Source organism: Macaca mulatta, chromosome 9, assembly GCF_049350105.2.
Source record: "Macaca mulatta isolate MMU2019108-1 chromosome 9, T2T-MMU8v2.0, whole genome shotgun sequence".
NCBI classification, from domain to species: Eukaryota; Metazoa; Chordata; class Mammalia; order Primates; family Cercopithecidae; genus Macaca; species Macaca mulatta.
In genome coordinates, this window is record NC_133414.1 from 104,145,204 (window position 1) to 104,170,383 (window position 25,180).

At 37.9% G+C, this 25,180-nt stretch overlaps 1 protein-coding gene across 16 annotated transcripts in view; it reads right to left on the reverse strand.

The window, feature by feature from the left end:
* CPEB3 (cytoplasmic polyadenylation element binding protein 3) overlaps positions 1-25,180 on the reverse strand; it is a 242,984-nt gene that overhangs the window by 125,105 nt on the left and 92,699 nt on the right. For 13 of the 16 annotated variants that reach the window (XM_002805760.4, XM_015147688.3, XM_077946785.1 and 10 more), the window contains one exon: positions 16,389-16,445. The exons of the other annotated variants lie outside the window; for them this stretch is intronic. In XM_002805760.4, the coding sequence (XP_002805806.3) occupies positions 16,389-16,445 (57 nt within the window). The remainder of the gene's footprint in view (positions 1-16,388; positions 16,446-25,180) is intronic. 16 annotated transcript variants of the gene reach the window in all.

Consider the following 25,180-nt stretch of genomic DNA (forward strand, 5'->3'; position numbering starts at 1 on the left):
ATCATAAAGTAAAATAATAACCTGCTGATAATTTATCATGTTCCAGGCATATGCTAAGTACTTAATATGTCTTCTAATTCCCAAGGCAGCTATCATTATACACATTTCCAGATGGGCAAACCAAGGTCCAAAGAAGATGACTGGCCCAAAGTTATGCAGCTACTAAGCAGCAGAGCTGGGACTGAATCCAGGTTTAGTCTGGCTCTAAAGCACCTACTTTAAGTCAAGATATTATTTACAGTCAATAAAATTTATCCACTTTAAGTATATGATCTGATTAATTTTGATAATTATATATAGACATATAACCACCACCATTCTAATCAAGATATGACAGTTCAACACCTTTGAAAATTTCTTTGTGTGCTTTTGCAGTTGATCCCCTCCCCTAACTCATGGTTCTTGGCAAGCATTAATCTCCCTTCTCACCATAGTTTTGTTTGCCTTTTCTATGATTTCACATTAATGAAACCAGTATGTTTGACTTCCTTCACTTAGCATGTTTTTGAGATTAATTCATGTTGTTACATGTATAAGTATTTTGTTTCTTTTTATTGCTGAGTAGTATTTCATAGTATGGACAAACTACAATTTATCCATTCACCAGTTGGTAAACATTTGAAAAACCCTCACTCTTAACCACTAAGACTGAAGAATCAGTATTTCAAATCTAGAAAGACCTTGAAAGTACCCAAAAATTCTCTTCAGAATTTTCACAGGCTCCATTATCCTGTTTTTCAGCAGCACAAGCCAAAATTTAAGAAAATAAACTTCTCACCCCTATTTTCTTTTTTAAATTTTATTTCATTATTAGTAACAGAACATTCTTGTTTTCTACTAATTATTACACTTAAAACTGTTATTTTATGAATTAAAATACAGGGATACCTCAGAGATATTACAGTCTTAGGGTTCCAAACCACTGTAATACAGCAAATATCACAGTAAAGCAAGTCACACAATTTTTTTATTTCCTAGTGCATACAAGTTATGTTTACATTATACTGTAGTCTATTAAGTGTACAGTAGCATTATGTCTTAAAAAATGATATATAGCCAGGTGCGGTGGCTCACGCCTGTAATCCCAGCACTTTGGGAGGCCGAGGCAGGCAGATCACAAGGTCAGGAGATCGAGACCATCCTGGCTAACACGGTGAAACCCCGTCTCTACTAAAAATACAAAAAATTAGCTGGGCGTGGTGGCGGGCGCCTGTGGTCCCAGCTACTCGGGAGGCTGAGGCAGGAGAACGGCATGGGCCTGAGAGGCGGAGCTTGCAGTGAGCTGAGATCGCACCACTGGACTCCAGCTTGGGTGACAGAGCGAGACTCCGTCTCAAAAAAAAAAAAAAGAAAAAAAAAGATATATATAACTTAATTTAAAAAATACTTTATTGTTGCCCAGCACAGTGGCTCATAACTGTAGCCCCAGCTACTTAAGAGGCTGAGGTGGGAGGATTGTTTGAGGCCAGGAGCTCAATGCTACACAGTGAGCCATCATCATGCTACTGTACTCCAGCCCGGGTGACAGAACAGGAACCTATCTCGAAAAAATTTAAAAATAAAAAATAAAAAATACTTTATTGCGAAAAATCTCAATGATCATCTGTGCATTCAGTGCATTCAGCAAGTTATCACTTTTTTCTTCTTCTTCTTTTTTTTTTTTTTTTTTTTTTTTTTGCTGGTGGAAGGTCTTCCCTCCATGTGGATTGTTGCTAACTGATCAGAGTGGTGGTTGCTGAAGTTTGGGGTGGTTGAGGCAATATCATAAAAAAAGAGAGCAGTGAGGTTTGCCACATCGATTGACTCTTCTTTTCATGAAATATTTCTCTGTAGCATGCAATGTTTGAGAGCATTTTACCTATAGCAGGATGTTTTTCAAAACTGGATTCAATCCTTTCAAACCCTGCAACAGCTTTATCAACTAAATGTACGTAATATCTAAATCCTTTGCTGTCATTTCAACAATGTTCACAGCATCTTCGTCAAGTAGACTCTACCTTAAGAAACCATTTTCTTTACTTGTACATAAGAGGCAATTTTTCATCTATCAGGTTTCACCATGAGATTATAACAATTTGGTCACATCTTTAGATTCTACTTCTGGTTCTCTTGCTATTTACGCTGTATCTGCAGTGACTTTCTCTACTGACATTTTGAACCCCTCAAAGTTGTCCATGAGGAATGGAATTGACTTCTTCAAATTCCTGTTAATGTTGTTATTTTGACCTCCTCCAATGAATCACAAAAGTTCTAAATGGCCTCTAAAACAAAGAATCCTTTCTAGAAGGTTTTCAACTTTGCCTAGGTTCATCAGAGGAAGTGTAATATATGGCAAGTATTGCTTTACAAAATGTATTTCTTTTTCTTTTTTTTTTTTTTTTTTTGAGACAAAGTCTCACTCTGTTGCCCAGGCTGGAGTGCAGTGGCATGACCTCAGCTCACTGCAACTTCTGTCTCCCTAGTTCAAGCGATTCTCCTGCCTCAGTCTCCCAAGTAGCTGGGATTACAAGCGTGCACCACCATTCATGGCTAATTTTTGTATTTTTAGTAGAGATGAGGTTCCACCATGTTGACCAGGTTGGTCTCAAACTCCCGACCTCAGGTGATCCATCCGCCTTGGCCTCCCAAAGTGCTGGGTTACAGGCATGAGCCACCACTCCTGGCCTACAAAATGTATTTCCTAAACAAGATGGCTTGGAAGTATAAATTCTACCTTGATCCACGGGCTGTAGAATGGATGATGTGTTAGCAGTCATGAAAACATTACTGCCCGGTTCATCTCCATCAGGTGCATTGTCAATGAATAGTAATATTTTGAAAGGAGTATTTTTTTCTGAGCAGCAGGTCTCAATAGTGGTTTTAAAATATTCAGTAAACCATGCTGTTAAACAGATGTGCTGTCATACAGGCTTTATTGTTCTATTTGTGGAGAACAGGCAAAGTAGATTTAGTATAATTCTTAAGGGCCTTAGGATTTTCAGAATGGTCAATAAGCATTGGCTTAAACTCAAAGCCACCAGCTGTATTAGCCCCTAACAAGAGAGTCAGCCTATCCTTTGAAGCCAGGCACTGACTTCTCCTCTCTAGTTATGAAAGTCCTAGATGGCATCTTCTTCCAATAGACGGCTGTTTCACCTACACTGAAAATCTGCTATTTAGGGTAGTCACCTTCACCAACTGTCTTAACTAAATCTGGGTAAGTTACTTGATGTAGCTTCTCCATCAGTACTTGCTGCTTCACCTTGCACTGTTATGTTATGGACATGGCTTTTTCCCTTAAACCTCATGATCCAACCTTTGCCAGCTTCTAGCTTTTCTTGTGCAGCTTCCTAACCTCTCTTAGCCTTCATAGAATGGAAAAGAGTTAGGGCCTTGCTCTGGACTAGGCTTTGGCATAAGGGAAAGTTATGGCTGGTTTGATCTTTAATTCAGACCTCTAAAACTTTCTCCACAGCAACAATAAGGCTATTTCACTTTCTTACCATTAGTGTGCTCATTGGGATAACACTTTTAATTTCCTTCAAGAACTTTTCCATTTGCATTCACATCTTGGCTAACTAGAACAAGACGCCTAGCTTTTAACCTGTCTCAGCTTTCAATATGCCTTCCTCACTAAGCTTAATCATTTCTAGTTTTTGATTAAAAGTGAGAGACGTGCGACTCTTTTTTTCACTTGAACACTTAGAGGCCATTTTAGGATTATTAATTGGCCTAATTTCAATGTTGTGTCTCAGAAAATGGGAAGGTCCGAGGAGAGGGAGAGAGACAGTAGAATGGCTGGCTGGTGGGGCAGACAGAACACATTTATCAATTAAGTTTGTATCTCCTACAAGCGCAGTTCATGGCATCCCAAAACTACTACAATAGTTACATCAAGGCGGGCATGGTGGCTCATGCCTGTAATCCCAGCACTTTGGGAGGCCGAGGCAGGTGAATCACCTGAGGTCAGGAGTTTGAGACCAGCCTGGCCAACATAGTGAAACACTGTCTCTATTAAAAAATACAACAATTAGCCAGGCGTGGCAGCGCACACCTGTAGTCCCAGCTACTTGGGAGACTGAGACATGAGAATCGCTTGAACCCGGGAGGCAAAGGTTGCAGTAAACTGAGACTGCACCACTGCACTCCAGGCTGGGCAGACAGAGTCAGACTCTGTCTCAAAAAAATAAAATAAAATAAAATAGTACCATCAAAGATCACTGATCACAAATCACCATTAACAGATATAGTAATAACAAAAAAGGTTAAAATATTGTGAGAATTAACAAAACATGATATAGAGGGAAAAAAGCGAGCATATGCTGTTAGAAAAACAGCATAACTATTGCCACAAACTTGGAATTTATAAAAAACAAAATTCTACTGAAGCATGATACAGTGAAGCACAATAAAATGAAACATGCCTATAGGTATTTTTGTGGATTGGTCAGAAAATTCAGTTGTTATTTGGAACCTAACAAAATATATCCTGTATTCTCACCAACTGAACTTTTGCAACATCCTGTTTCACTGTTTTCAATATCTTACAGAGAAACCTACAGGTATCTTAAGCAAAACACGAATTATTTCTGGAACTAATAGAAAAGTGTTTTACTTGGTTCTGCTAGAATACCTTAATAAAGATATTATGAGATAAAAAGTATGAGATAAAAGAATAAACAGGCTTGCTTCAAGTCTCTTCAGCCTATTCTAATGTGTTTTTTCCAAACTTCTTTCTAAATAGCTGATACGGTTTGGCTGTGTTCCCACCCAAATCTCATCTTGAATTGTAGTTCCCATAATCTCCATGTGTCATGGGAGAAACCGGGTGGGAGGTAACTGAATCACTGGAGCGGTTACCCCCATGCTGCTGTTCTCGTGATAGTGAAGTGAGTTCTCACGAGATCTGATGGTTTTATAAATGGCTTTCCCCTCTTTGCTTGGCACTTCTCTCTCCTGTTGCCATGTGAAGAAGGATGTGTTTGCTTCCCCTTCTGCCATGATTATAAGTTTCCTGAGGCCTCCTCAGCCATGCAGAACTGTGAGTCAATTAAACCTCTTTCCTCTTTTTTTTTTTTTTTTTTTGTGAGATGGAGTTTTGCTCTTGTTGCCCAGGCTGGAGTGCAATGGTGTGATCTTGGCTCACTGCAACCTCTGCCTCCCAGATTCAAGAGATTCTCCTGTCTCAGCCTCCCGCGTAGCTGGGATTACAGGTGCATGCCACTATGCCCAGCTAATTTTTGTATTTTTGGTAGAGATGGGGTTTCTCTACTATTCTCACTATTCTCACTATTCCATACCTCAGACCCATACATTCCAGTAATCCCAATTCAACCTACTCTTCCAGTATTATCATTACAAGTAAGCACCTATTCAGAGAGTATAAAAATCTTGATACCTGCATGTCTTGACATCTAGTCTCTTCTACTCCCTGGGAAACCCCTAGTCCACATTGTCCATTTCCTCTATTATTCTTCTTCCCATCTTGTACGAAATGCAAGCTCAAGGCTTTGCTATACCACATTTCAGCATCCCCACATACTTAGTATTACTTTACTTTCTAAATTATATTTAACATATAAGATACTAATACAACTTCTCAATATATAACATGTTATCAAAGTAATCACTCTAGAATTTCCAAGTTCATTTCCTAAATTCCTCATCAAAACAGAAAAAGATAATTGAAAATGTATACATCAGACAAGGCATCTCTGGAAACAAACCTAGGTAAAGAATCCCTCTACATAATACTACTATACCTTACAGGAGAGAGTGGGCATCCACACTCACTCACATCAGGTGATGTTTATGCACTCTCATACTCGTGACCTGATAGCATTCCACTAGGAGTAATTAATTACCACCTTGCTTTTATTTCAGTAGCACATTGCTAAATCAAACAATAACTGATGAAAGAAAGAGAGAGAAAAGAAGGAAGAAAGAAAGAGAAAGATGGAGAATGAAAGGAAGGGAGGGAGGGAGAGAGGAAGAAAGAGAGAGAGGGAAGGAGGAGGAGAGAGAAAGAAGAAAGTTATAAGATTTGTAATTACACAACAGAGTATTTTGTATTTTATACTGATCAATCTGTCCAATTCAGGTCTGAAATTGCTTACTACAGTGGTATACACTCAAATATCTGGCATCTGTTTTCAACAAACCATCTTCTCTGAACCACTATGCCAAAAATCTCATGAGATTTCTACAACTTTATAAAGACTCAATTCCTACACTGTTCAGGACAGCCAATACTTGCTAGTTCTACATTTCTGAACTCCCAAATAATATAAGGAATAATACAGAAAGAAAATAAGGTAAACAAAATGGGTGCTGGTGTGTTCAGGAGCCTAAGCTGAACCAAAGGTTGGGCCCCTTCGTCAGTGTTGTCTTCTCTCTATCAACAAGGCTCCTCTCATGTGGGAAGGAGAGTTCCTTCACAGAAGAAAGTTATGTCAAGGAATTCACCTGGACATTTGGGAAGGGCTGCAGTAGCATGGAGAAGCTGCTCATTCCTATCAGCCCTCCCCTGATCCTTCAAAAAAACCTTCCTCTTCTGAACTGGACTTGGGAAAACTTTCAGGGAACAGTAAAGGCAGACCGAGTCTTGAGGGAAAAGAAAGAACACTAGGATATGCACAGCATAGTCCCTATACTACTTGATTCCTTCATCCTCAAATAAAGATAGACACACATCCAATTCTGGTCCTTTCCATATCCTTTGCCCACCCTCTACCCCCAACCAGATTTCACTCTAGGCCAATGAAATTACAGTCTCTCAGGCATGAGTGTTTTCTATTTTGGCTCCTGTTTTGATGATACAACTGGGGTTCAGAATTAGTGTGAACCCAAAAGGAAACAAAGGAAAGGGGGTAGAATAGGGAAGAAACAAAGACTAACATTTGTTTGGTGTGTACTTCTTCTTTTTTTCTCTGTTTTTTTTTTTTTTCCTTTTTTGGCCAGAGAGCGTCTCACTCTGTTGCCCAGGCTGGAGTACAGTGGTGTGATCTCGGCTCACTGCACCCTCCTCCTCCTGGGTTCAAGTGATTCTCCTGCCTCACCCTCCCAAGTAGCTGGGATTACAGGAACACACCACCATGCCCAAATAATTTTTGTATTTTTACTAGAGACGGGGTTTCACCATGGTGGCCAGGCTGGTCTTGAACTCCGGACCTCAGGTGATCCACCCACCTCAGCCTCCCAAAGTGCTGGGAAGTACAGGCGTGAGCCACTGCACCCAGCCTTGGTGTGTATTTCTTGCCAGATATGGTAATAGGAGCACTACACACTTAACCTCACCATTTGTAAAGAGGTGTTAAACTGTCCATTTAAAATAAAAGACACAGGCTCAGTGCAGTAGCTCACATTTGTAATCACAGCACTTTGAGAGGCCAAATCAGGAGGATCTTTTGAGCCTAGGAGTTCAATACCAGCCTGGGCAATATAACAAGACCCTGTCTCTACAAAAAAATTAAAAAATAAAATAAAAAATAAAAGACACAGGTAACTTGCCACAAAGTCACGTGGCAAATAAGTGATGGATTCGGGGTTTAAACTCAGATCTGTCTGCCTCCCTACCCCAAACTGCACTGTTTCTACTGTATTCAGCTGAAAAAAAAAACAAAACAACAACAACAACAACAAAAACACAAAACTTTAGTCATATAACAAAAGTGTATGTGTGTGGAGGGTAATAAAGAGAACAATGCATTTAAAATTCCTGCTGCTATTGAGGGGGACTATGTTCTGAAAGTAACACTGAACATGTGTGGAAGTATATTGACTCTCCACAATCAATAAAGTATTATTTATTTAATTGTTATAAAGGAGTTAAATGAAACCCAAGTTACCTTTTGGGAAAATCCAAAAGAGTAAAAATCACACTGGATTAGGAACTGGTTGGCAGAATAATCTGTGTGTCTAAACCTTATACAGCTATTTGCTGGCTGTATGACATTAGCAACTTGCTGACATACAATTTACCCATGTAACAAACCTGCACATGTAACCCCTGAACCTAAAAGTTGAAAAGGGGAAAAAACTGCATTTCAGTTTCACACACTACTCTATCATATGGCCATGTTTTGTCTGGATAAGAGAATAGTCCTGGGGTAAAGTTGGTGCTCAAGAAAAGAGGATTTTTTTCCACGTTCTGGAAAAACCATAGTAAGCATTACAAAAGCACAGAGGTCTGGGAGACCACTTCATAAACTGTTCATTGCTAGATCTATATGTGTTATAACCACCTTTCAAAAGGAAGAATTAAAGCACATCTTTTAGGAAGAAATTAAGGTGGACTGGATATTCTCTAAGACTGTTAGACTGTGCTTTTCACAGTCACACTGAGATATTTTCCCACCCCTCCTTCCCTCTCTTCTGATCATCCACATTGAGTGCCTATTCAACAGGCCAGGCATTATACTTGAAGCCAGGGACCAACTGTGAATAAAAGCTAGTCTCTGCCCTCTTGAAGCATACACATTAAAGAAAAACACCAACATTAAATAGTTAATTACAAGTGGGGTGAGTGCTATAAATGTGAAGTCCAGTTTCCACTGCCTACACAAGTGGAGAAAACAGGGAAGTCCACAGGGAAAAGTAAGTAAATTTTCAGTTTTCTGTATCCTCCTTATTTGGTTAGCACTACCCGATACTGTCACTTTACAGACATTCACAAATACAAAGAACTTCTTCCAAAATGCAATAAAGTCAGTCAAGAACATTTCAGACTTCATTTATTGACAGTATTCAATATCGGGCCATGTAGACTAGGTTTACTATTCTATTTTTCAGGAAAAGAGAATTTACTAAGCATTCAGAGCATAAACAAGGTGACAAATAATAACAACAGAAAAACTATTTTCCCAAAGACACCGAATTTGCATGTTTGCGTTAAGGCAGTAAATAATAATAATAATAATAATAATAATAATAATAATAATAATAATGTAACCACTTGTAACAATTAAGTATCTAAAGCAAAAGTTACCACCCTCAACCACGAGGCAAGAGGTTCTGCTCCTAGCTCCATGTCACCCTGGCCAATTCCCATAGCCTTTTGAATCTCAGCTTCCCAACTGTAAAATGAAAAGGTCAAAACAAAACAATCTCTTAGGTCCCTTACCACGTTCATGTGCAGCATCCAACTAGAATGTTTTGAAATTTGAGTACTTAGAAGTCATGGAACATTACTTATCCTTCTAATTTTTTCATTTTTAAATTAGCCATCCTTTGCAACGTATTCATAGCACAACCATACATTAGTTTTACTTCTAAACCTGTTCAGATAGAAACCTGTTCAGACAGAAACAGAAAGTCTGAATCTTGTCTTCAAAAAGTTCAAAATTCTCAGACAAAATGTCTTTAATCTGAGAATCTCAAAATAATTCCTTTACTACACTTTTTTATGCTACCAAGAAATTATTTACTTATATCCACTCACAGTGTACAGAAACAACAATGTGTTCTTCAAATTTTGGAAAATTCCATTTGGAATTCTAGCAAAGCTGGCTCTATTCCCATTCTGGCATCATGTGCTCAGCTCCCTCTCTGCCACTTCCTCTCAGCTGAGCCGCTCCCCAAGGAGTTCACTCCCAGCAGAGGATAAAAAGGAGGGGGAAGAGGAGGCTCTGCAGCCACACAGGAGTCGCTACTCAACACAAATGTTCATGTCAATGCCCTTTCACATTGCCTCTTTTGATTCAACAAATGCACTGTCAGCCCTCAGTTCAAATAGAAATATAAGCAAAATGTTCTAAAATGCTTTCAAGGCATTAATAAGGGGAAAATGTGGAAAACAGAATAACATAAAGTTCCAAGTTTCTTGGTGTATCAGCTATGTATACGTTGTTTAACAATCAATGACCTCAGAGCTTCTAAAGAGGTGCGTGTCTTTTTTTGGCTTAAGATATAAAAATGTTTATATACCAATTCATGAGCTATAGAAAAAATAACGAAGAAAGATATCAAAAGTTTAAGTCTTCAGACTACTTAGGTTTTATTCTAGGAATCTTCAATTTTGCAAAGTTACATACTTTGATATGGAAGAGTGAGGGTAAACAATCATCTTTCCTTGTCAGAGGGGAAGTGGTACTTCAGAATTCTTATTTATCTCCTTATAACTTGTAACAGACTCTAATTACAACATCAAAGATCTCAGAAAAGGAATGGCAGGAAAACTTTTAATTTAAACAAGATTGAATCTCTGTTATATTATAAAGCTATGATCTTTAAAAACAACAAAAAAAGTAACTCTCTGAAAGTATCTTCTCTGAGTGAGACTATGCTTCCTACTTCCCAAATGTAGCAGTAATAATACCTTATTTGTACATGTGCCTTACTTCATCTGAATCTCACAAAAACAATGAGAGTAAATATCCTAACTGCCCACTTACAGGTTTTCAAACAAAGGCTTAAGGAGATTCAGAAACTTGCTCAACTAGATGCCATCATTACACATGACTTCTTCTCCAAGATCTAAGCCTTCACTTTTGTCCTCTGAAAAAAGAAGACAATATTACTACAAAAATTCCTTTCTTGAAGTTGTTGTATTTTTTCACACTAGATTAGTTTACATTTTCCAGAATTTTATATTAACAGGATCATCTAGTATGTATTCTTTTGTCTAGCTTTTTAACTTAGCATAATTATTTTGACAGTCATTTATGTTGCTGCATGTATTAATAGCTCATTCCTATTTATTTGCCAAATAGTATTCCATTGTATGGATGTACCACAATTTGTTTATCCATTCTCCAGTTGAGAGACATTTGTTTTATCTACAATTTTTGGCTATTAAGAACAACGCGGCTTTGAATATTTGCATATATATCTTTGTGTGGACGTACATTTTCATTTTTTGTCTTGGGTAAATTCCCAGGAGAACTCCTGCATCATATGATAGTTGTATATTTAACTTTGCAAGAAACTGTCAAATTGTTTTCCAAAGTGGCTGTATCATTTTATTAATATGTTCCAAACAGCAGCATGTGACACTTTTTAAAGTGCCAACATCACAAGATATTTAACAACTGAGAAAGGCCTGTAGGGTCCAAAGATGGTGCGTGTTTGCATGTTCCAAAGTCAAGTAATAGATAGAAAGTATTTCATCCAGAGAAAAAGATTCACACAAAAACAAATGGAACCACATCTCAATACAGCTACGCTAGCTTATGTGATGACTTACAGGTGTGCTGTCTTCGATTCCATCAGGAAAGCACCTATCTAAACGTGGCCGGGCATGGTGGCTCACAGCTGTAACCCTAGCACTTCGGGAGGCCGTGTCAGGTGGATTGCCTGAGCTCAGGAGTTCGAGACAGCCTGGGCAACATAGCAAAACCCCATCTCTACTAAAAATACAAAAAATTAGCCAGGCATGGTGGCGTGTGCCTGTAGTCCCAGCTACTCGGGAGGCTGATTCAGGAAAATCGCTTGAGCCCAAGAGGCAGAGGTTACAATGAGCCGAGATCACACCACTGCACTCCAGCCTAGGCGACAGAGTGAGACTCTGTCTCCAAATAAATACATAAATGTAACCAAATGACTTACAGGGGTGCTGTCTTAAATTCTATCAGGAAAGCATCTACCTAAATGTAACCAATGTGAGATAAACTTATATTTTGGAAACTAATATGTAAAGAAAGAAAGATCTTTAAAGGTAATAATAAGGCTGTTGCAAGCATTCACAATAGCAGCTCATATGAGCATTATCTACAAATCAGGCACTATACTAAGTTTTATAAAATATATATATAACCACTTTACTGATTTCTCTCTCCATTTTACAGGTGAAAAAATCAGAGGCAAAGAGGAGTTAAGAATGTGGCCTCAAGGCCATATAGCTTGTAAAGGGGGAATGGGATCTACCCAACTCCAGAAGACGCTTTTGGCTTCGCTAATTCACTGCTGCATCTTCAGGTTTCACATGCTTTCCAGCCTGCTTCAAAGACATCTTCCTAGAACTGAATGATACTATTCCTTAAGAAACACTACTCCCAGTTTCTACTTTTGTACCTATCAAGCAACTTCCCGATATTTTGTTTTCCCATATTCCGATATTCTGTTTTCCCAAGCCCATTTTCTACTTGGAAAAAGAGGAACTGACCAGTTAAATGGAGTAAAGACTAGACATGCTGATTTTGAACATAAATTTGATTCATGTGATGAACCATGGAGGCACCAGTATCCTTTTCTAAGGATCAACATAATAGAGGAAAAGTCACCAAGTCAGGCATCAATCCTACACAAGACCACGAATGCTAAACCAACTCTACACCTAGAATAAACTTGTCGAATCTCTGTCCCGCAAGCCACATGTAGCCCAGGATGGCTTTGAATGCGGCCCAACACAAACTCGTCAACTTTCTTAAAACACTATGAGATTTTTTTGTGTGTGTGATTTTTTTTTTTAAGCTCACCAGCTATCATTAGTGTTAGTGTATTTTATTTGTGGCCCAAGACAATTATTCTTCCAAGGTGGCCCAGGGAAGTCATAAGGTTGGAAATCCCTGACCTAGAATGTAAAAAAGAAAAAGAAAAAGGAAACACAGGCTACTATTAGTATTAGAAAAATATGGATGGTAGCACTACTACTACATACGTAGCTAGAAGAACTCTTAGCAGCCTTCTTTCTCCAGTGGGAAAAATTAAAATATATTATGCAAATGTCAAGTGTTTTCATTTAAAAGGAAGATTAAAATATAATGGGCAGAATTATTAAACAGTTAAGAAAAAATTATATTACCTGATTAAGTGGAAGGGGTATATTGCTTCAGAACTAACTTTATTTTGGAAATACTGGACAAGTGGCAGGTCTTACTGATGGATTAGAGTTTCTTCCCCCTACCTCGCCTTCTATATTCTGTAATACTTGAAGACTTAATATTTTGAGAAAGGCCAAAATTTGGAATGTGCCTCTTGGGTTCCTCCATAAAGGCTGGCCTGCCAATTCTTATTATTAATAGATTCACGGTCTTGAACAGGAAAAATCAGTAGACTCTTTGGTTTACACAAACCTTGCCAATTTTTCCACACCCTAAATGTCTGAAGGTTTACTGGTAACTCCTATTTGTCTTCCATAGTGGTATCCTATCTTTCTCTTCCAAGTTTCATTTTCTGTCTTCTAGATGACGTCAGCAGTGGTGATTCTCGGAGGAAGGTATAACTGGAGGGCATGCACTAGGAACACCAAAAAATGGGAACTTGGCCAATTCAAAGCTGGAAAGTAGTACTGAGAAGAATGTATATAATGACATCTATCTTTCCCATAAAGACAGGAGAACTGAGACCATATCTTTAGGAGACAGGTTTTGGTGAGGTCAAGAAAGTAAAAAAAGGATGGAAGATCTTTTGGAAAACATAATGAATGGCAGCTTTCCATAGAGACCTAGGAAGCACAAATTTCACATAGCAAAAAAGGGTAAGAAAGAACTACAGCTGACTCACATTTTCTTTTTTAAAAAAATTTAAACTGCCTCAATTTGCTATAATTTTCTTAGCCAATCCCTTCTTTTCTGAAAATACAGCTTAACTTCAACCTAGTCCCTAGTCCCTTCCGATAATCACAAATTCTGAGTTAACAGTGTTTCAGGATTTCAGGATTTGTTACTTCTTCTCAATTATTCCTTTATTTTTTTTTTTTTCAGATGGAGTCTCACTCTGTCACCCAGGCTGGAGTGCAGTGGCATGATCTCGGCTCACTGCAACCTCTGCCTCCTGGGTTCAAGTGATTCTCCTGCCTCAGCCTCCTGAGCAGCTGGGATCACAGGCATGTGCCACCACACCCAGCTAATTTTTGCATTTTTAGTAGAGACAGGGTTTCTCCATGTTGGTCAGGCTGGTCTCGAACTCCTGACCTCAAGTGATCTGCCCACCTCGGCCTCCGAAAGTCCTGAGATTACAGGTGTGAGGCACTGTGCCCAGCCATCTCAATTATTCCTACATGATGGTTGAGAGAAAGGAAGAAGGATAGACCAGTTACAGGACAAAAAGTGTTAGGGCAACAAACAGTAGGCATAAAAAGAAAGACTGGGTGTGATAGTTCACACCTCCAACCCCAGCACTTTGGGAAGCTGAGGTGGGAGGATAGCTTGAGGCAAGGAGTTCAAGACTAGGCTGGGCAACATAGCAACACTTTCTCTCTACAAAATATAAAAATAAATACATATTTTTAAAAAGAAGACAAAAATAATAGATAAGTGTGTTTATGTTTGTGCATATGCTACATATGTAAGTCACCAGATGGGCTGGGATCAACTGTATGAAAGGGAAAACAAGGTTTATCCCAGCAAATTTGTCAAAGCCTGCAGGTCCCACAAGAACCTACTATGGAGGATATATTTGTTCCGATCATCTCAAGCTGGAGTCAACTTTGTAACGTAAACATCAAACTCTGGTTGTTTGTATGGTTTATTTTAAGAAGACAACAAGGTTCTTCGACCTTGGGCAGCAACCACAGAGACATTCAAAGATTGATGCACTCTGATATCTGTTGCAAGTATGTGTAACTCATCAATATTTGTTACAGATATCAGCAAAATGGCCCTTTCAGTACTTAAAAAAAAATTACAGAGTAACAGTATCTTCATGCTGAAAACGATCATTAAGATTACCTAATCAGCCCCCTTTTCGCAAGGATTGGAGAAATTGAAGCTAAAAGGGGAATTTGCACAACATGAACAAAACGGAAAGAGCATAAATGAAATCTTGGATTTCAAAGCAGAGAAGTAAAGAAAATCAAACCAAAGAAAATAAAAGGCTTTTAAAAAGAAAAATGTATTTTAGCTCCATTTTTTTTCCACAGAAAATCACAAACTATATCCTCTCCCTCTTGCAGAAGAGGATTCACATCATGTCAATTAGGTATTTTTGAGATACACACTCATTCCTTCAGGCAGACACACTACCATACTGTTCTTTTCTTCTACATTCAACTTTAAATCCCATAATCTAACTGAAGTCTTTTCACAATTAATTATTGCACAAGTTCAGCAAGTTAAGCATGTTTATTAATTCCCATCACACTAGAAAAAAAGTTAGAGGCAGCATAATCTAAATTTAAAGTGACCTTTCATTTAGAAGTTAGAAAATTAGAGGTAGATACCTTGGAATTTTTATTGTCTCTAAGACCACCTCCCCTTCAACCCTGCCAAAAGGAAGGGATACTAGCAATCTAGAAAAAAATATGCATGGAGAGGCTTAGGACCTGCATCATCAAGCACTGTCAGTGGTTCTCAGCAGTACTCACTGGTTGCATGTCAGAACCAAGGAGATGTAAAATATATGTTTTAGAGATAACCTAAAACCTGTTCTAAAGAACTCCAACAACAGTCAACATACCTACTTCAAGCAAGAGGGAAATAAATAATATTGTACACAACCCTAGATTCATTCAGTATGTCTCCCATGTGTATTGACAGTCAGCTTGTATATTTGGGAAGATGAGAGGGGACAATCTGGTATCACTCATTTACTAGAGGAGAAAACTTAAATTCTAAAAGATTCAATGGCTTATACAGGTCCTTCTGAAAATGAAAAATTTCCATTTAGAGACTGTTCTTCTGCAAAGCTATCTGATCCACTGACACTAGGAAGGAGAGCTGATGCCACCCAGATATTTCTTCTGGTGTTAATTAATATGACTTCCTGGTTAGTAAGTTTTTGCTGCTTTAGAACTTGATCCGACAATTAAACTGACAAAACTGTTTCAAACCTGTAAAGCTGCTGACACATATACCATGCAAATTCCATTAATGGGAGACGCCTGGATGTCCAGCTTGAAATACCTGGCTATCTACCACAATGAAAAAATTCTGAGTTATGTATAAATAAGTTGATTTATTCATTCACATTACATTCTCTACCCCACTTCCTCTCTCCCTTCACCTACCTCTTCATTCCTCCAACCCAATGGTATGGAGCAGGAGTTGGCAAACATTTTCTGTAAAGGGTCAGATGGTAAATAGTTTGGCCTTTGTGGGCTCTGCCTTCGTAGCACAAAAGTAGCCACAGACAATCCATAAATGAATGAGTGTGGCTATATTCCAAAAAAACTTCATTTACAAAAACAGATTCAGCTTGCAGAGCTATAGTTTGCCAACCCTGGTTTGAAGAAGCAATTTTCAAACTTTAGCCTGAATCACAATCACACAGGCTTGTTAAAATACAGACCTCTGGGCCTCATCCTTAAGTTTCTGATTCAATAGCCCTGTCACGGGACCTGAGATTTTAATAAGCTCCCAAGCAATGCTGATGCTGCTGGTCCAGGGACCACACTTTGAGAACCACTAGTACAAAACAATGGTCTATACTACATTCAGTGGAAGGTTAAAATGTAACCAACAATCAAGAATGTAGAAATGACATGCTGCAAACTTGACTGCTAATTTCATAGAATATTTCATATGAAGACTTACTGTTAAGTGCCATAATATTATCTGTTCCTGGATGATGGAAATTTATCCCCATGCGTCCTAAAAAATAAAATAATTTTAAGCACAAAGAATGCTTAATGTCATCATTTCAAATACACCTTAAAATATAAACATTACAAAAATCTAAAACGGATTAATCTATAACAATGCTATCAAAGGCCAAAGCAGTTACAACAGCTTTAAAAATTAAGGCATAAAACATACACATGAAAAGTCTTAAAGCCAAAGTTTCAACAACAAATAAAACAAAACAAAAAAGAAGCTTCTGTTATAATAGTCTAAAATTTAACACACTTCCTGCATTCCAATTTAAACATGCCAACTCTTTGGATTAAGCATTTTATTTAAACAACCATTTATACTGTTCTTCCATTCAAGCAGCAAAAAAAAAAAAAAAAAAAAAAAGATTCAAACAAGTATATAAATTTGAAGCTTAGAAAGAACAAAAAGACAGGTTTCATAGTGGCTTAAAAATGCAACATAATAATCAGAATGGCAACCAGAAGGAAGATGGTAAAATTTATATAAGAGATAGAAGGGGGGAAAATGATTGGCCTAAAAATCTAGGGTTCTGGTGGCTCTCCTCACCACTAACTAGTTATATGACCTTGAATATAATGCTAATTTCCATATGTTCATCCTTAAGTTTATAACAGGAGTTGCAAACTTCTGCTGACATGGCTGGCTTCCTGTTTTTGTATGCCTCTGAGTTAAGCATCATATTTACATTTAGAAAGGCTTGTAAACACAACCAAACCAAAATTAAAACAAAGAACAATATATGACAGAGACCATGTGGCCTGTAAAGCCTAAAATCTTTACTCTTTAGCACTTCACAACTTTTGTCAACCCCTGGTCTGTAAGATGTTAAGTCAGAATCAGATGCTTCAACTAATGGCCCCTAGGGGCAAGAATGGAAGATGCAGACATTTTTGTTATGTTTTTTTCATTAATTATTTGGGACAAGGAGGTAGATGTATCAAAAGAAAAATTAGAGAGAGTCTTACATGAAAAAAAAAGTACTTAGAAACCTTTCTTGACCAAATTCCTTCAACAAAATAGTTATTGAAACAATGCTTCTGTTTAAAGCTAGTATCTATAAACTTGGCTCTGCAAGGTTTTAATGTTCAATTATGTCAAGGGTTATCATGAAATTCTCAAAAAATGTTAATCTTATTTCACTACCATTGTTTAAATAAATGTCAACAGTATCTTGGGGAGAAAGTAGTACAGAAAAAGCTGGAGATAAGGTTAAAATGATTGATTTTTACAACATATATACTTTTATATTACATAATTGCAAAAGAGTCAGTCATCATTTGATAGTAAACTCTGTTATGGGGGACTGGAGGCAAATAGCATTATTAAGTTCTTTTTGCCCAAAAGGAAAGCATCATAGTAGACAAAACAGAGCATCTGCCTTAAATAAAAAGGGAGAATCATGAACAAATCCTAAACAAATGAAGTTTTTGCCTAGACAGGACCATCCTGATTTCTTATGTCTCCCCAGGCTACGATAATTTGTAAAAGGTCATTTCATATTAACAGGTAGGGAAGGCCAGGCGCAGTGGTTCACGCCTGTAATCCCAGCACTTTGGGAGGTCGAATCATCTGAGGTCAGGAGTTTGAGACCGGCCTGGCCGACATGGTGAAACCCTGTCTCTACTAAAAATACAAAAATTAGCTGGGTGTGGTGGTGGGTGCCTGTAATCCCAGCTACTCAGGAGGCTGAGGCAGGAGAATCACTTGAACTCAGAATGCAGAGGTTGCAGTGAGCCAAGATTGTGCCACTGTACTCCAGCCAGGGAGTCAGAGCAAGACTCCATCTCAAAAAAAAAAAAAAAAAAAAAAAAAAAAAAAAAGTGGCAGGGAAAAACAAAATCCTCGCAAGCGAAGCGTCACTTGTATTGGTGTGTATGTATGTACTGAAGAATGAGAAAATCTTAAATACATCCATAAATAAGAAAATCCACCAGAATTTGATGGATTCTGATGAAACTGTTCTAACTTTATCATGAAGCATTATAGAGCTTTCAATGAAAAAATTTAGTTTTTATTATTTCAAACCTTATTAGGAGAAAAATGTTTCATCTCTCTCTGGTTTTGCAGAGACAATTTTGCTAGCATTTGTAATATAGTAAAATTATTTTCTTAGATTAGATCATGTTTTCTATTAAAAAGTCATATGAGTAAAGAATCATCTAAGAGAATCATCTATTTTATTTTTATAGATTTCATAAACCTTTTCATATTTACTAGAAGCTAACTATTAGGAATTTCAAAAACTACCCCATTGTTAAAAGATACATGTACTGTATCTATATGTAATTGTTCAATGTGCCTGACATTTTTTCAGTTCCTAAGTCATTTTAGAGTCCCTGAAAATTATAGTCAGCAACGAGTGTTATCTCCTACCACTACCTTTATCAGAACATATAATAGGAAAAACTGTCACCAGAACAAGGCTTTGACTCAGTAGGGAGAAAGCATATTCTCATTTCAGTTAGCTATCTCAATGTCCTTGCCATCATTTCTGGATAATCAAGACCTTATTTGGATTCATTATCATGAAATACCAATATCCATGAAAACTAGATATGATTTACTCTAAACCAGCGTTCATCCTTTTCTGGGGTATTCAAATATAACAGTAATTAGCCAGTTACTGGAAAGTCTACCTAAAAGCCCATCAAGACTTCAAAATCACTGCCCATCAGAACTTAAGGAAACCGTATATATGGAGGATCTTTTCAAACTCCAACCAAGGAATATTTAGAGGAGGGTGTGCTGTCTAAAAAGTTAGCAATATTCCCTAAATATTCCTAGAATAATAATAAAGGTTATCAAGGAAATCATGCAAGCCTGAATTTAACTGATCTTTATTTGACTTCTTTTCTTTCCTGTGTCTACAACCATGTATAGTAAAGAATTATGTAGTTTACAACCACTATATCAAATAAAGTTTTTACATGTTCCTATAACTACCTAGTTTCCCAAACATAAAGGGGTACCCTTTTTGTCCTCCAGAAGTTAAACATGCCTGCATGGATCCTTTTTGACCCTTTCCATGAGCTCCTAGAACTTTTCAGCTTAGAAAGATGAAATTGAAAGGAAGCTTGGTAGTTTTCAAATTATCTTTCTCTATCTTACATTGATTACTTCCAACCTAAACTTTCTTATGATGCATTAAAACGAGAGGCTTAGGCAGTGTTTTACAGATTGAAGGTATCACTAATTGATGAAAAGCAGAACACTTTTTACCTTTCCTGGTATTCTCTCTAATTCTTTGACCTCTTTGACTTCAACAGGTCTCTGGATGAAAGCTAGCAACAAAAGATTTTATAAGAAACTCCAGGCTGGGCACCGTGGCTCACGCCTGTAATCCCAACACTTTGGGAGGCCGAGGCGGTCAGATCACGAGATCAAGAGATGGACACCATCCTGGCCAACATGGTGAAATCCCATCTCTACTAAAAATACAAAAAAATTAGCTGGGTGTGGTGGCATGCGCCTGTAGTCCCAGCTACTCAGCAGGCTGAGGTAGGAGAATCACTTGAACCTGGGAGGTGGAGGTTGCAGTGAGCCGAGATCGTGTCACGGCACCCCAGCCTGGTGACAGAGCAAGACTCCGTCTCAAAAAGAAAAAAAAAGAAAAGACAAGACAAGAAACTCTGGGTCAAGAAAGCCATATCCATCAGAATCAATTATCTAAATATAATCTAATTTTTCCAACTAATAATGTAATTTTTTAAAGTAAAATCACTCACAGCATCTTTAAGCTAGTTTCTTAACCTCTTCCAAAAGTAATTTTTAGATTATAAAATGCAATGCATTTTCATTGGAGAAAAATCACATAATGCAGAAAAATGGAGAAAACAAGCTCACCAAAGATAAGCACTGTTAACATCTTGATTTACAGTCTTCCAGGTTAGGGAGTGTATATGTGTAAAGGTTTCTTTACTAAAATTGAAATTATTTCATAATTTTTAACTTAATATATTGTATATCTTAAGTTTTACAGTTATTAAGGAATTTTGGAGGAAAATAAAATATATAACAGCAAAAGAAAAACTGATTCCAAATTCAGAAAAGGCCATTTCTTTTTTCTTCCTTTTGTCCAACAAATACTGCTGTTTAATCAGCTGTGAAAATAGAATCAAGTGTGTGACATCTGGTGATTTTTGTATAATGCAGTCTAGTGCTGCCAGCATGACATTTTGTCACCTGTCCATGGTCTGCTATTTTTAAATTGTTCTTGTCAGCTAGCGATCTTTTAAGTATAGTGTAAAATATAAGGTTTCAAAAACTGGAAGGCATACTTGGTTTTACTGAGTTAAATGATGCTGTGGAAATCTGAGACTGTGTCCCACTTTTCCCACTGCACAGGATCTGATAAATAGGGGTGAGAGGGGATGAAGGCAGAGGTTGGAAAACAGGGTTACATATGGTTATTCGTTCTGTTAAAATCACAGTCTCAGAAGCTCAATTCATATTCATATTTAAAACACTAGTTACAAAAAAAAACCCTACGTCTATCATGATTCAGTTTCAGAATCCAACTAAACTCATGCTTTTGTGAGCCCAAATTAAAAACTGAAATTTGTATTAACTCATAATTAATTATGAAAGTCATCTCTTTACTTCTACAACATGTTATGAGATAGGGAACAACTGCTGTACCTTCCTCTAATCACTCCCTTTGCTCTAAAAAGGCAAGTACTTCAGAAAGCTTCATGTAACAGAATGTTAGTGCCACGTTTCAGAAAGACTTACAGGTAAAATGCATATTCTACTGGGTTTTATTTCCCACTAATTTTCTCTATAAAGTTAGAGAGATGTTCCTTTAGAAAACTATCTAAGAAAATGTAATACTGTGATATGTAAAAATACAGTTAACTTTTTTTAATCTCCTTTTTAAGGAAATGATAAAACTTTGGTACTATAATATTCTAAGTATGTTCCAAATAACCAATAATCAAAAGCTGTCAGCTTAGACCTGAGGTCAAATCCTAGTTTATTCACATATTGGTAGTGGGTAATTTTTGGCAAGTTGTTAAATATTTTGTGCCTCTGTTTCCTCACTTAATGAAGGCTGTACTTGAGAACAATTAAATCACAATTCCCAGCCTGGCATGCACTGGTTCACACCTGTAATCCCAGCACTTTGGGAGGCAGAGGCGGGCAGATCGCTTGAGCTCAGGAGTTAAGAGACCAGCCTGGGCAACATGGCGAAACCCCATCTCTACCAAAAAAAAAAAATTAGGTGGGTGTGGTGGCATGCACCTATAGTTCCAGCTACTCACGAGGCTGAGGTGGGAGGAGAGCTTGAGCCCAGGAGGCGAAGACTGCAGCAAGCTGAGATCGCACCACTGCATTCCAGTCTGGGTTACACAGCGAGACCCTGTCTCAAAATCATCATCATCATCATCACCATCATCTGTGTCTTTTAAAACTCAGGTGATTTTTCTTTTTTTTTGAGATGGAGTCTTGCTCTGTCACCAGGCTGGAGTACAGTGGCACAATCTTGGCTCAAAGCAAGCGCCACCTCCCCGGTTCAAGCGATTCTCCTGCCTCAGCCTCTTGAGTAGCTGGGATTACAGGTGCCCACTACCACACCTGGCTAATTTTTGTATTTTTAGTAGAGGCACGGTTTCACCATGTAGGATAGGCTGGTCTTGAAGTCCTGACCTCAAGTGATCTGCCCGCCTCAGCCTCCCAAAGTGCTGGAATTATAGGCATGAGCCACCATGCTTGGCCACTAAAAACTCAGGTGATTTAAATGCTATGCTTAAAGGATGATTACACAAATTAATGGAGGGTACTTATACAAATCACTCAATTTCTACTTACTGTCTCTGCCCCCCAAGACACTCTCAGTATACCTTTGAAAAGCAAAGTTTTCAATATCATTTCTCAACTGACATCTTTTCATTTTTCAAATCTCAGTTCTATGAATGGTGAGGGAAGAGAAAATTCAAATACATAAAAATGTTTTACCAGGCACTAACCCCAAATAGTCAGCCAGGCCTTTTTTCTGCTGTAAGAGGCAAATTGCATGGGATGAAGAAAAAGTAACTCCTCCCTGTTTTTGCCAAGATGCCTGCTATACTGGGCTTCCCCAGTTAGGGTATATGATCTTACTTCTCTGCTCAATGTGTTATAGTTGCTATTTCCTTATTATCTTTCTAGAGTTCGGAGAATATGATTAATTAAACCTAATGACCATGAGTTTTCAGAGTGGTTCCATAGGAGCTTAGTGAACCTGCATTACAGGTAGAAAGTCAAGGAACAGCTATGAGGAAGATAATAGGGATGAATCTTTTTCGTTATCTCTTACCCCACCTCTCTCAACACCATTAATCCCCTTAATCTTCATAGTTAAGAAGAGAGTTGGATTTTCCTTCAATCCACTAGAAATGAGAACAGAGAACAATTGCTCCCTCCTACTACATCTGCCAACCCAAGGATTTCTGTACTGAGAAAAAGAAATAAGAAACAGGGTCAGGGCCAGTGGCTCATGCCTATAATCTCAGCACTTTGGGAGGCTGAGGTAGGAGGATCGCTTGAGCTCAGGAGTTCAAGATTAGGCTGGGCAACATGGCGAAACCCTGTCTTCACAGCAAATAGAAAAAATCAGCCAGGCATGGTGCCCCTGCCTCTAGTATCAGCTACTTACGGAGCTGAGGCAGGAAGATTGCTTGAGCCTGGGAGGTCAAGGCTGCAGTGAGCCAAGATTGTGCCACTGCACTCCAGCCTGGGTGAAAGAGCGAGAACCTATCTCAAAAAAAATAAATAAATAAAATAAGAAACAGCTGCATTAGAGCATTACCCTCTTCAAAAGCCTCCTTTCTCATCTCTGAGGCATTCTCTCTAACGAAAGAAAAAGTATATGTAAGACATAGTTAAAAAACAAAAAACAAAACAAAACCCAAAAGATCATTACCTTATTCTGTTACAGCCAAGCACTGTAGTTTGGGATCTTTAAAAAGTAAAAAAAAATAAAAAAAAAATTAGTCTGGCTGGGCGCAGTGGCTCATGCCTATAATCCCGGCCACTTTGGGAGGCTGAGCAGGGAGGATTATGAGGTCAGGAGTTTGAGACCAGACTGGCCAACATGGTGAAATCCTGTCTCTATTAAAAAATACAACAATTAGCTGGGTGTGATGGCACACACCTGTAATCCTAGCTACTCAGGAGGCTGAGTTAGAATTGCTTGAACCAGGGAGGCAGAGGTTGCAATGAGCTGAGATCCCGCCACTGCACTCCAGCCTGGGTGACAGAGCAAGACTCCAGCTCAGAAAATAAATACATAAATAAATAATAAATTAGTCCAATTTTTATTTAAATATGCATTCTGTGATCTGATTAATACTATAGAAGATATTTTTCAGTGTGCTATGAAGAAAGTTCAATTCAGCTTTTCTTCTATATAATTTTTATCATGGGGGATGAGATAGAGAAACTTTTAAAATTTCCTACAAATATTTTCAGGGCTGGTCAACCGAATACATAACCAAAAAACTATTAAAGTTTATTTACTTCACTAAAACAGAAGTCTCATTATCTCCTAAACTTCCTATTCTGTTATCTCCCACGCTAATAGTTTTTTCCCCTGAATCAACAGGACAGTTGAATAAAGGGATTTCTTACTGAATACATTTCTAAGATAAAATATTATTGTGAACATATTTTTACCATGTTCTTCAAGTACATCTTAAAATACTGGATATCCTATTTTATATTTTTTACATCATTCAGATATACAATTTTGGAAAGCCAAAATAATTGAAAAATTATTTTCCTTTCTAAGTGGCTTTGAAAATAAGATGTTTATCCTTCAATAATCATTACTTATGAAAAATATAAAATTTTGACAACGTGCATCTGAAAAATTTCAACATTTAGCTGCAGTCTAGTTGGAAAGAAGTCAATATTGCAAGTATACCATACTACTTCCAGCAAAAAATTGTGGATAACATTTGAGCAGTTTCTAGTGCCAGGGACTTTATTTGATCTTCGTACTCACTCTATGAAGTAGGGAATTTATTTTAACAATAAGGACACTGAGGCTTTAAAGAGGCTAATTTATCCAGATTAATAGGCAGACAGAGGCAGAGACAGAATTCACACCCAGGTTTCACAGACTGCAAAGTCAGAAAGGCTGAGTTGTAATTTCATCTCCTATATGGAGAATATAAAATATCTGGAAGGATGTTAATAAAAATAATAACCTTTGTTACTTCTAGGTGGAGTCTCTAGTGATTTTTTTTTTTTTTTTTTTTTTTTTTGAGACAGAGTCTCGCCCTGTCGCCAGGCTGCAGTACAGTGCCACAATCTCGGTCACTGCAACCTCCAACTCCCTGATTCAAGCGATCACCACGTCCAGCCTCTAGTGATTTTTTTTTCTTTTTTACTTTCCTTTTCATCCTTTTACACACTATTTGCATTTCTTATAATGAGTAAAATTTTTTTTTTTTTTTCTGAAAAAACAAGGAAATTAAGCTCTAGGAAAAAAAAAAATCAAAACAAACAAACATACAAAAACCAGTTACTCTGGGGCCAGGTGGGGTGGCACAGGCCTGTAATCCCAGCACTTTGGGAGGCCAAGACGGGCAATCGCCTGAGGTCAGAAGTTTGAGACCTGCCTGGCCAACATGGCAACACCCCGTCTCTACTAAAAATGCAAGAATTAGCTGGCAGTGGTGGCAGGTGCCTGTAATCCCAGCTGCTCAGGAGGCTGAGGCAGGAGAATCACTTGAATCTGGGAGGCTGAG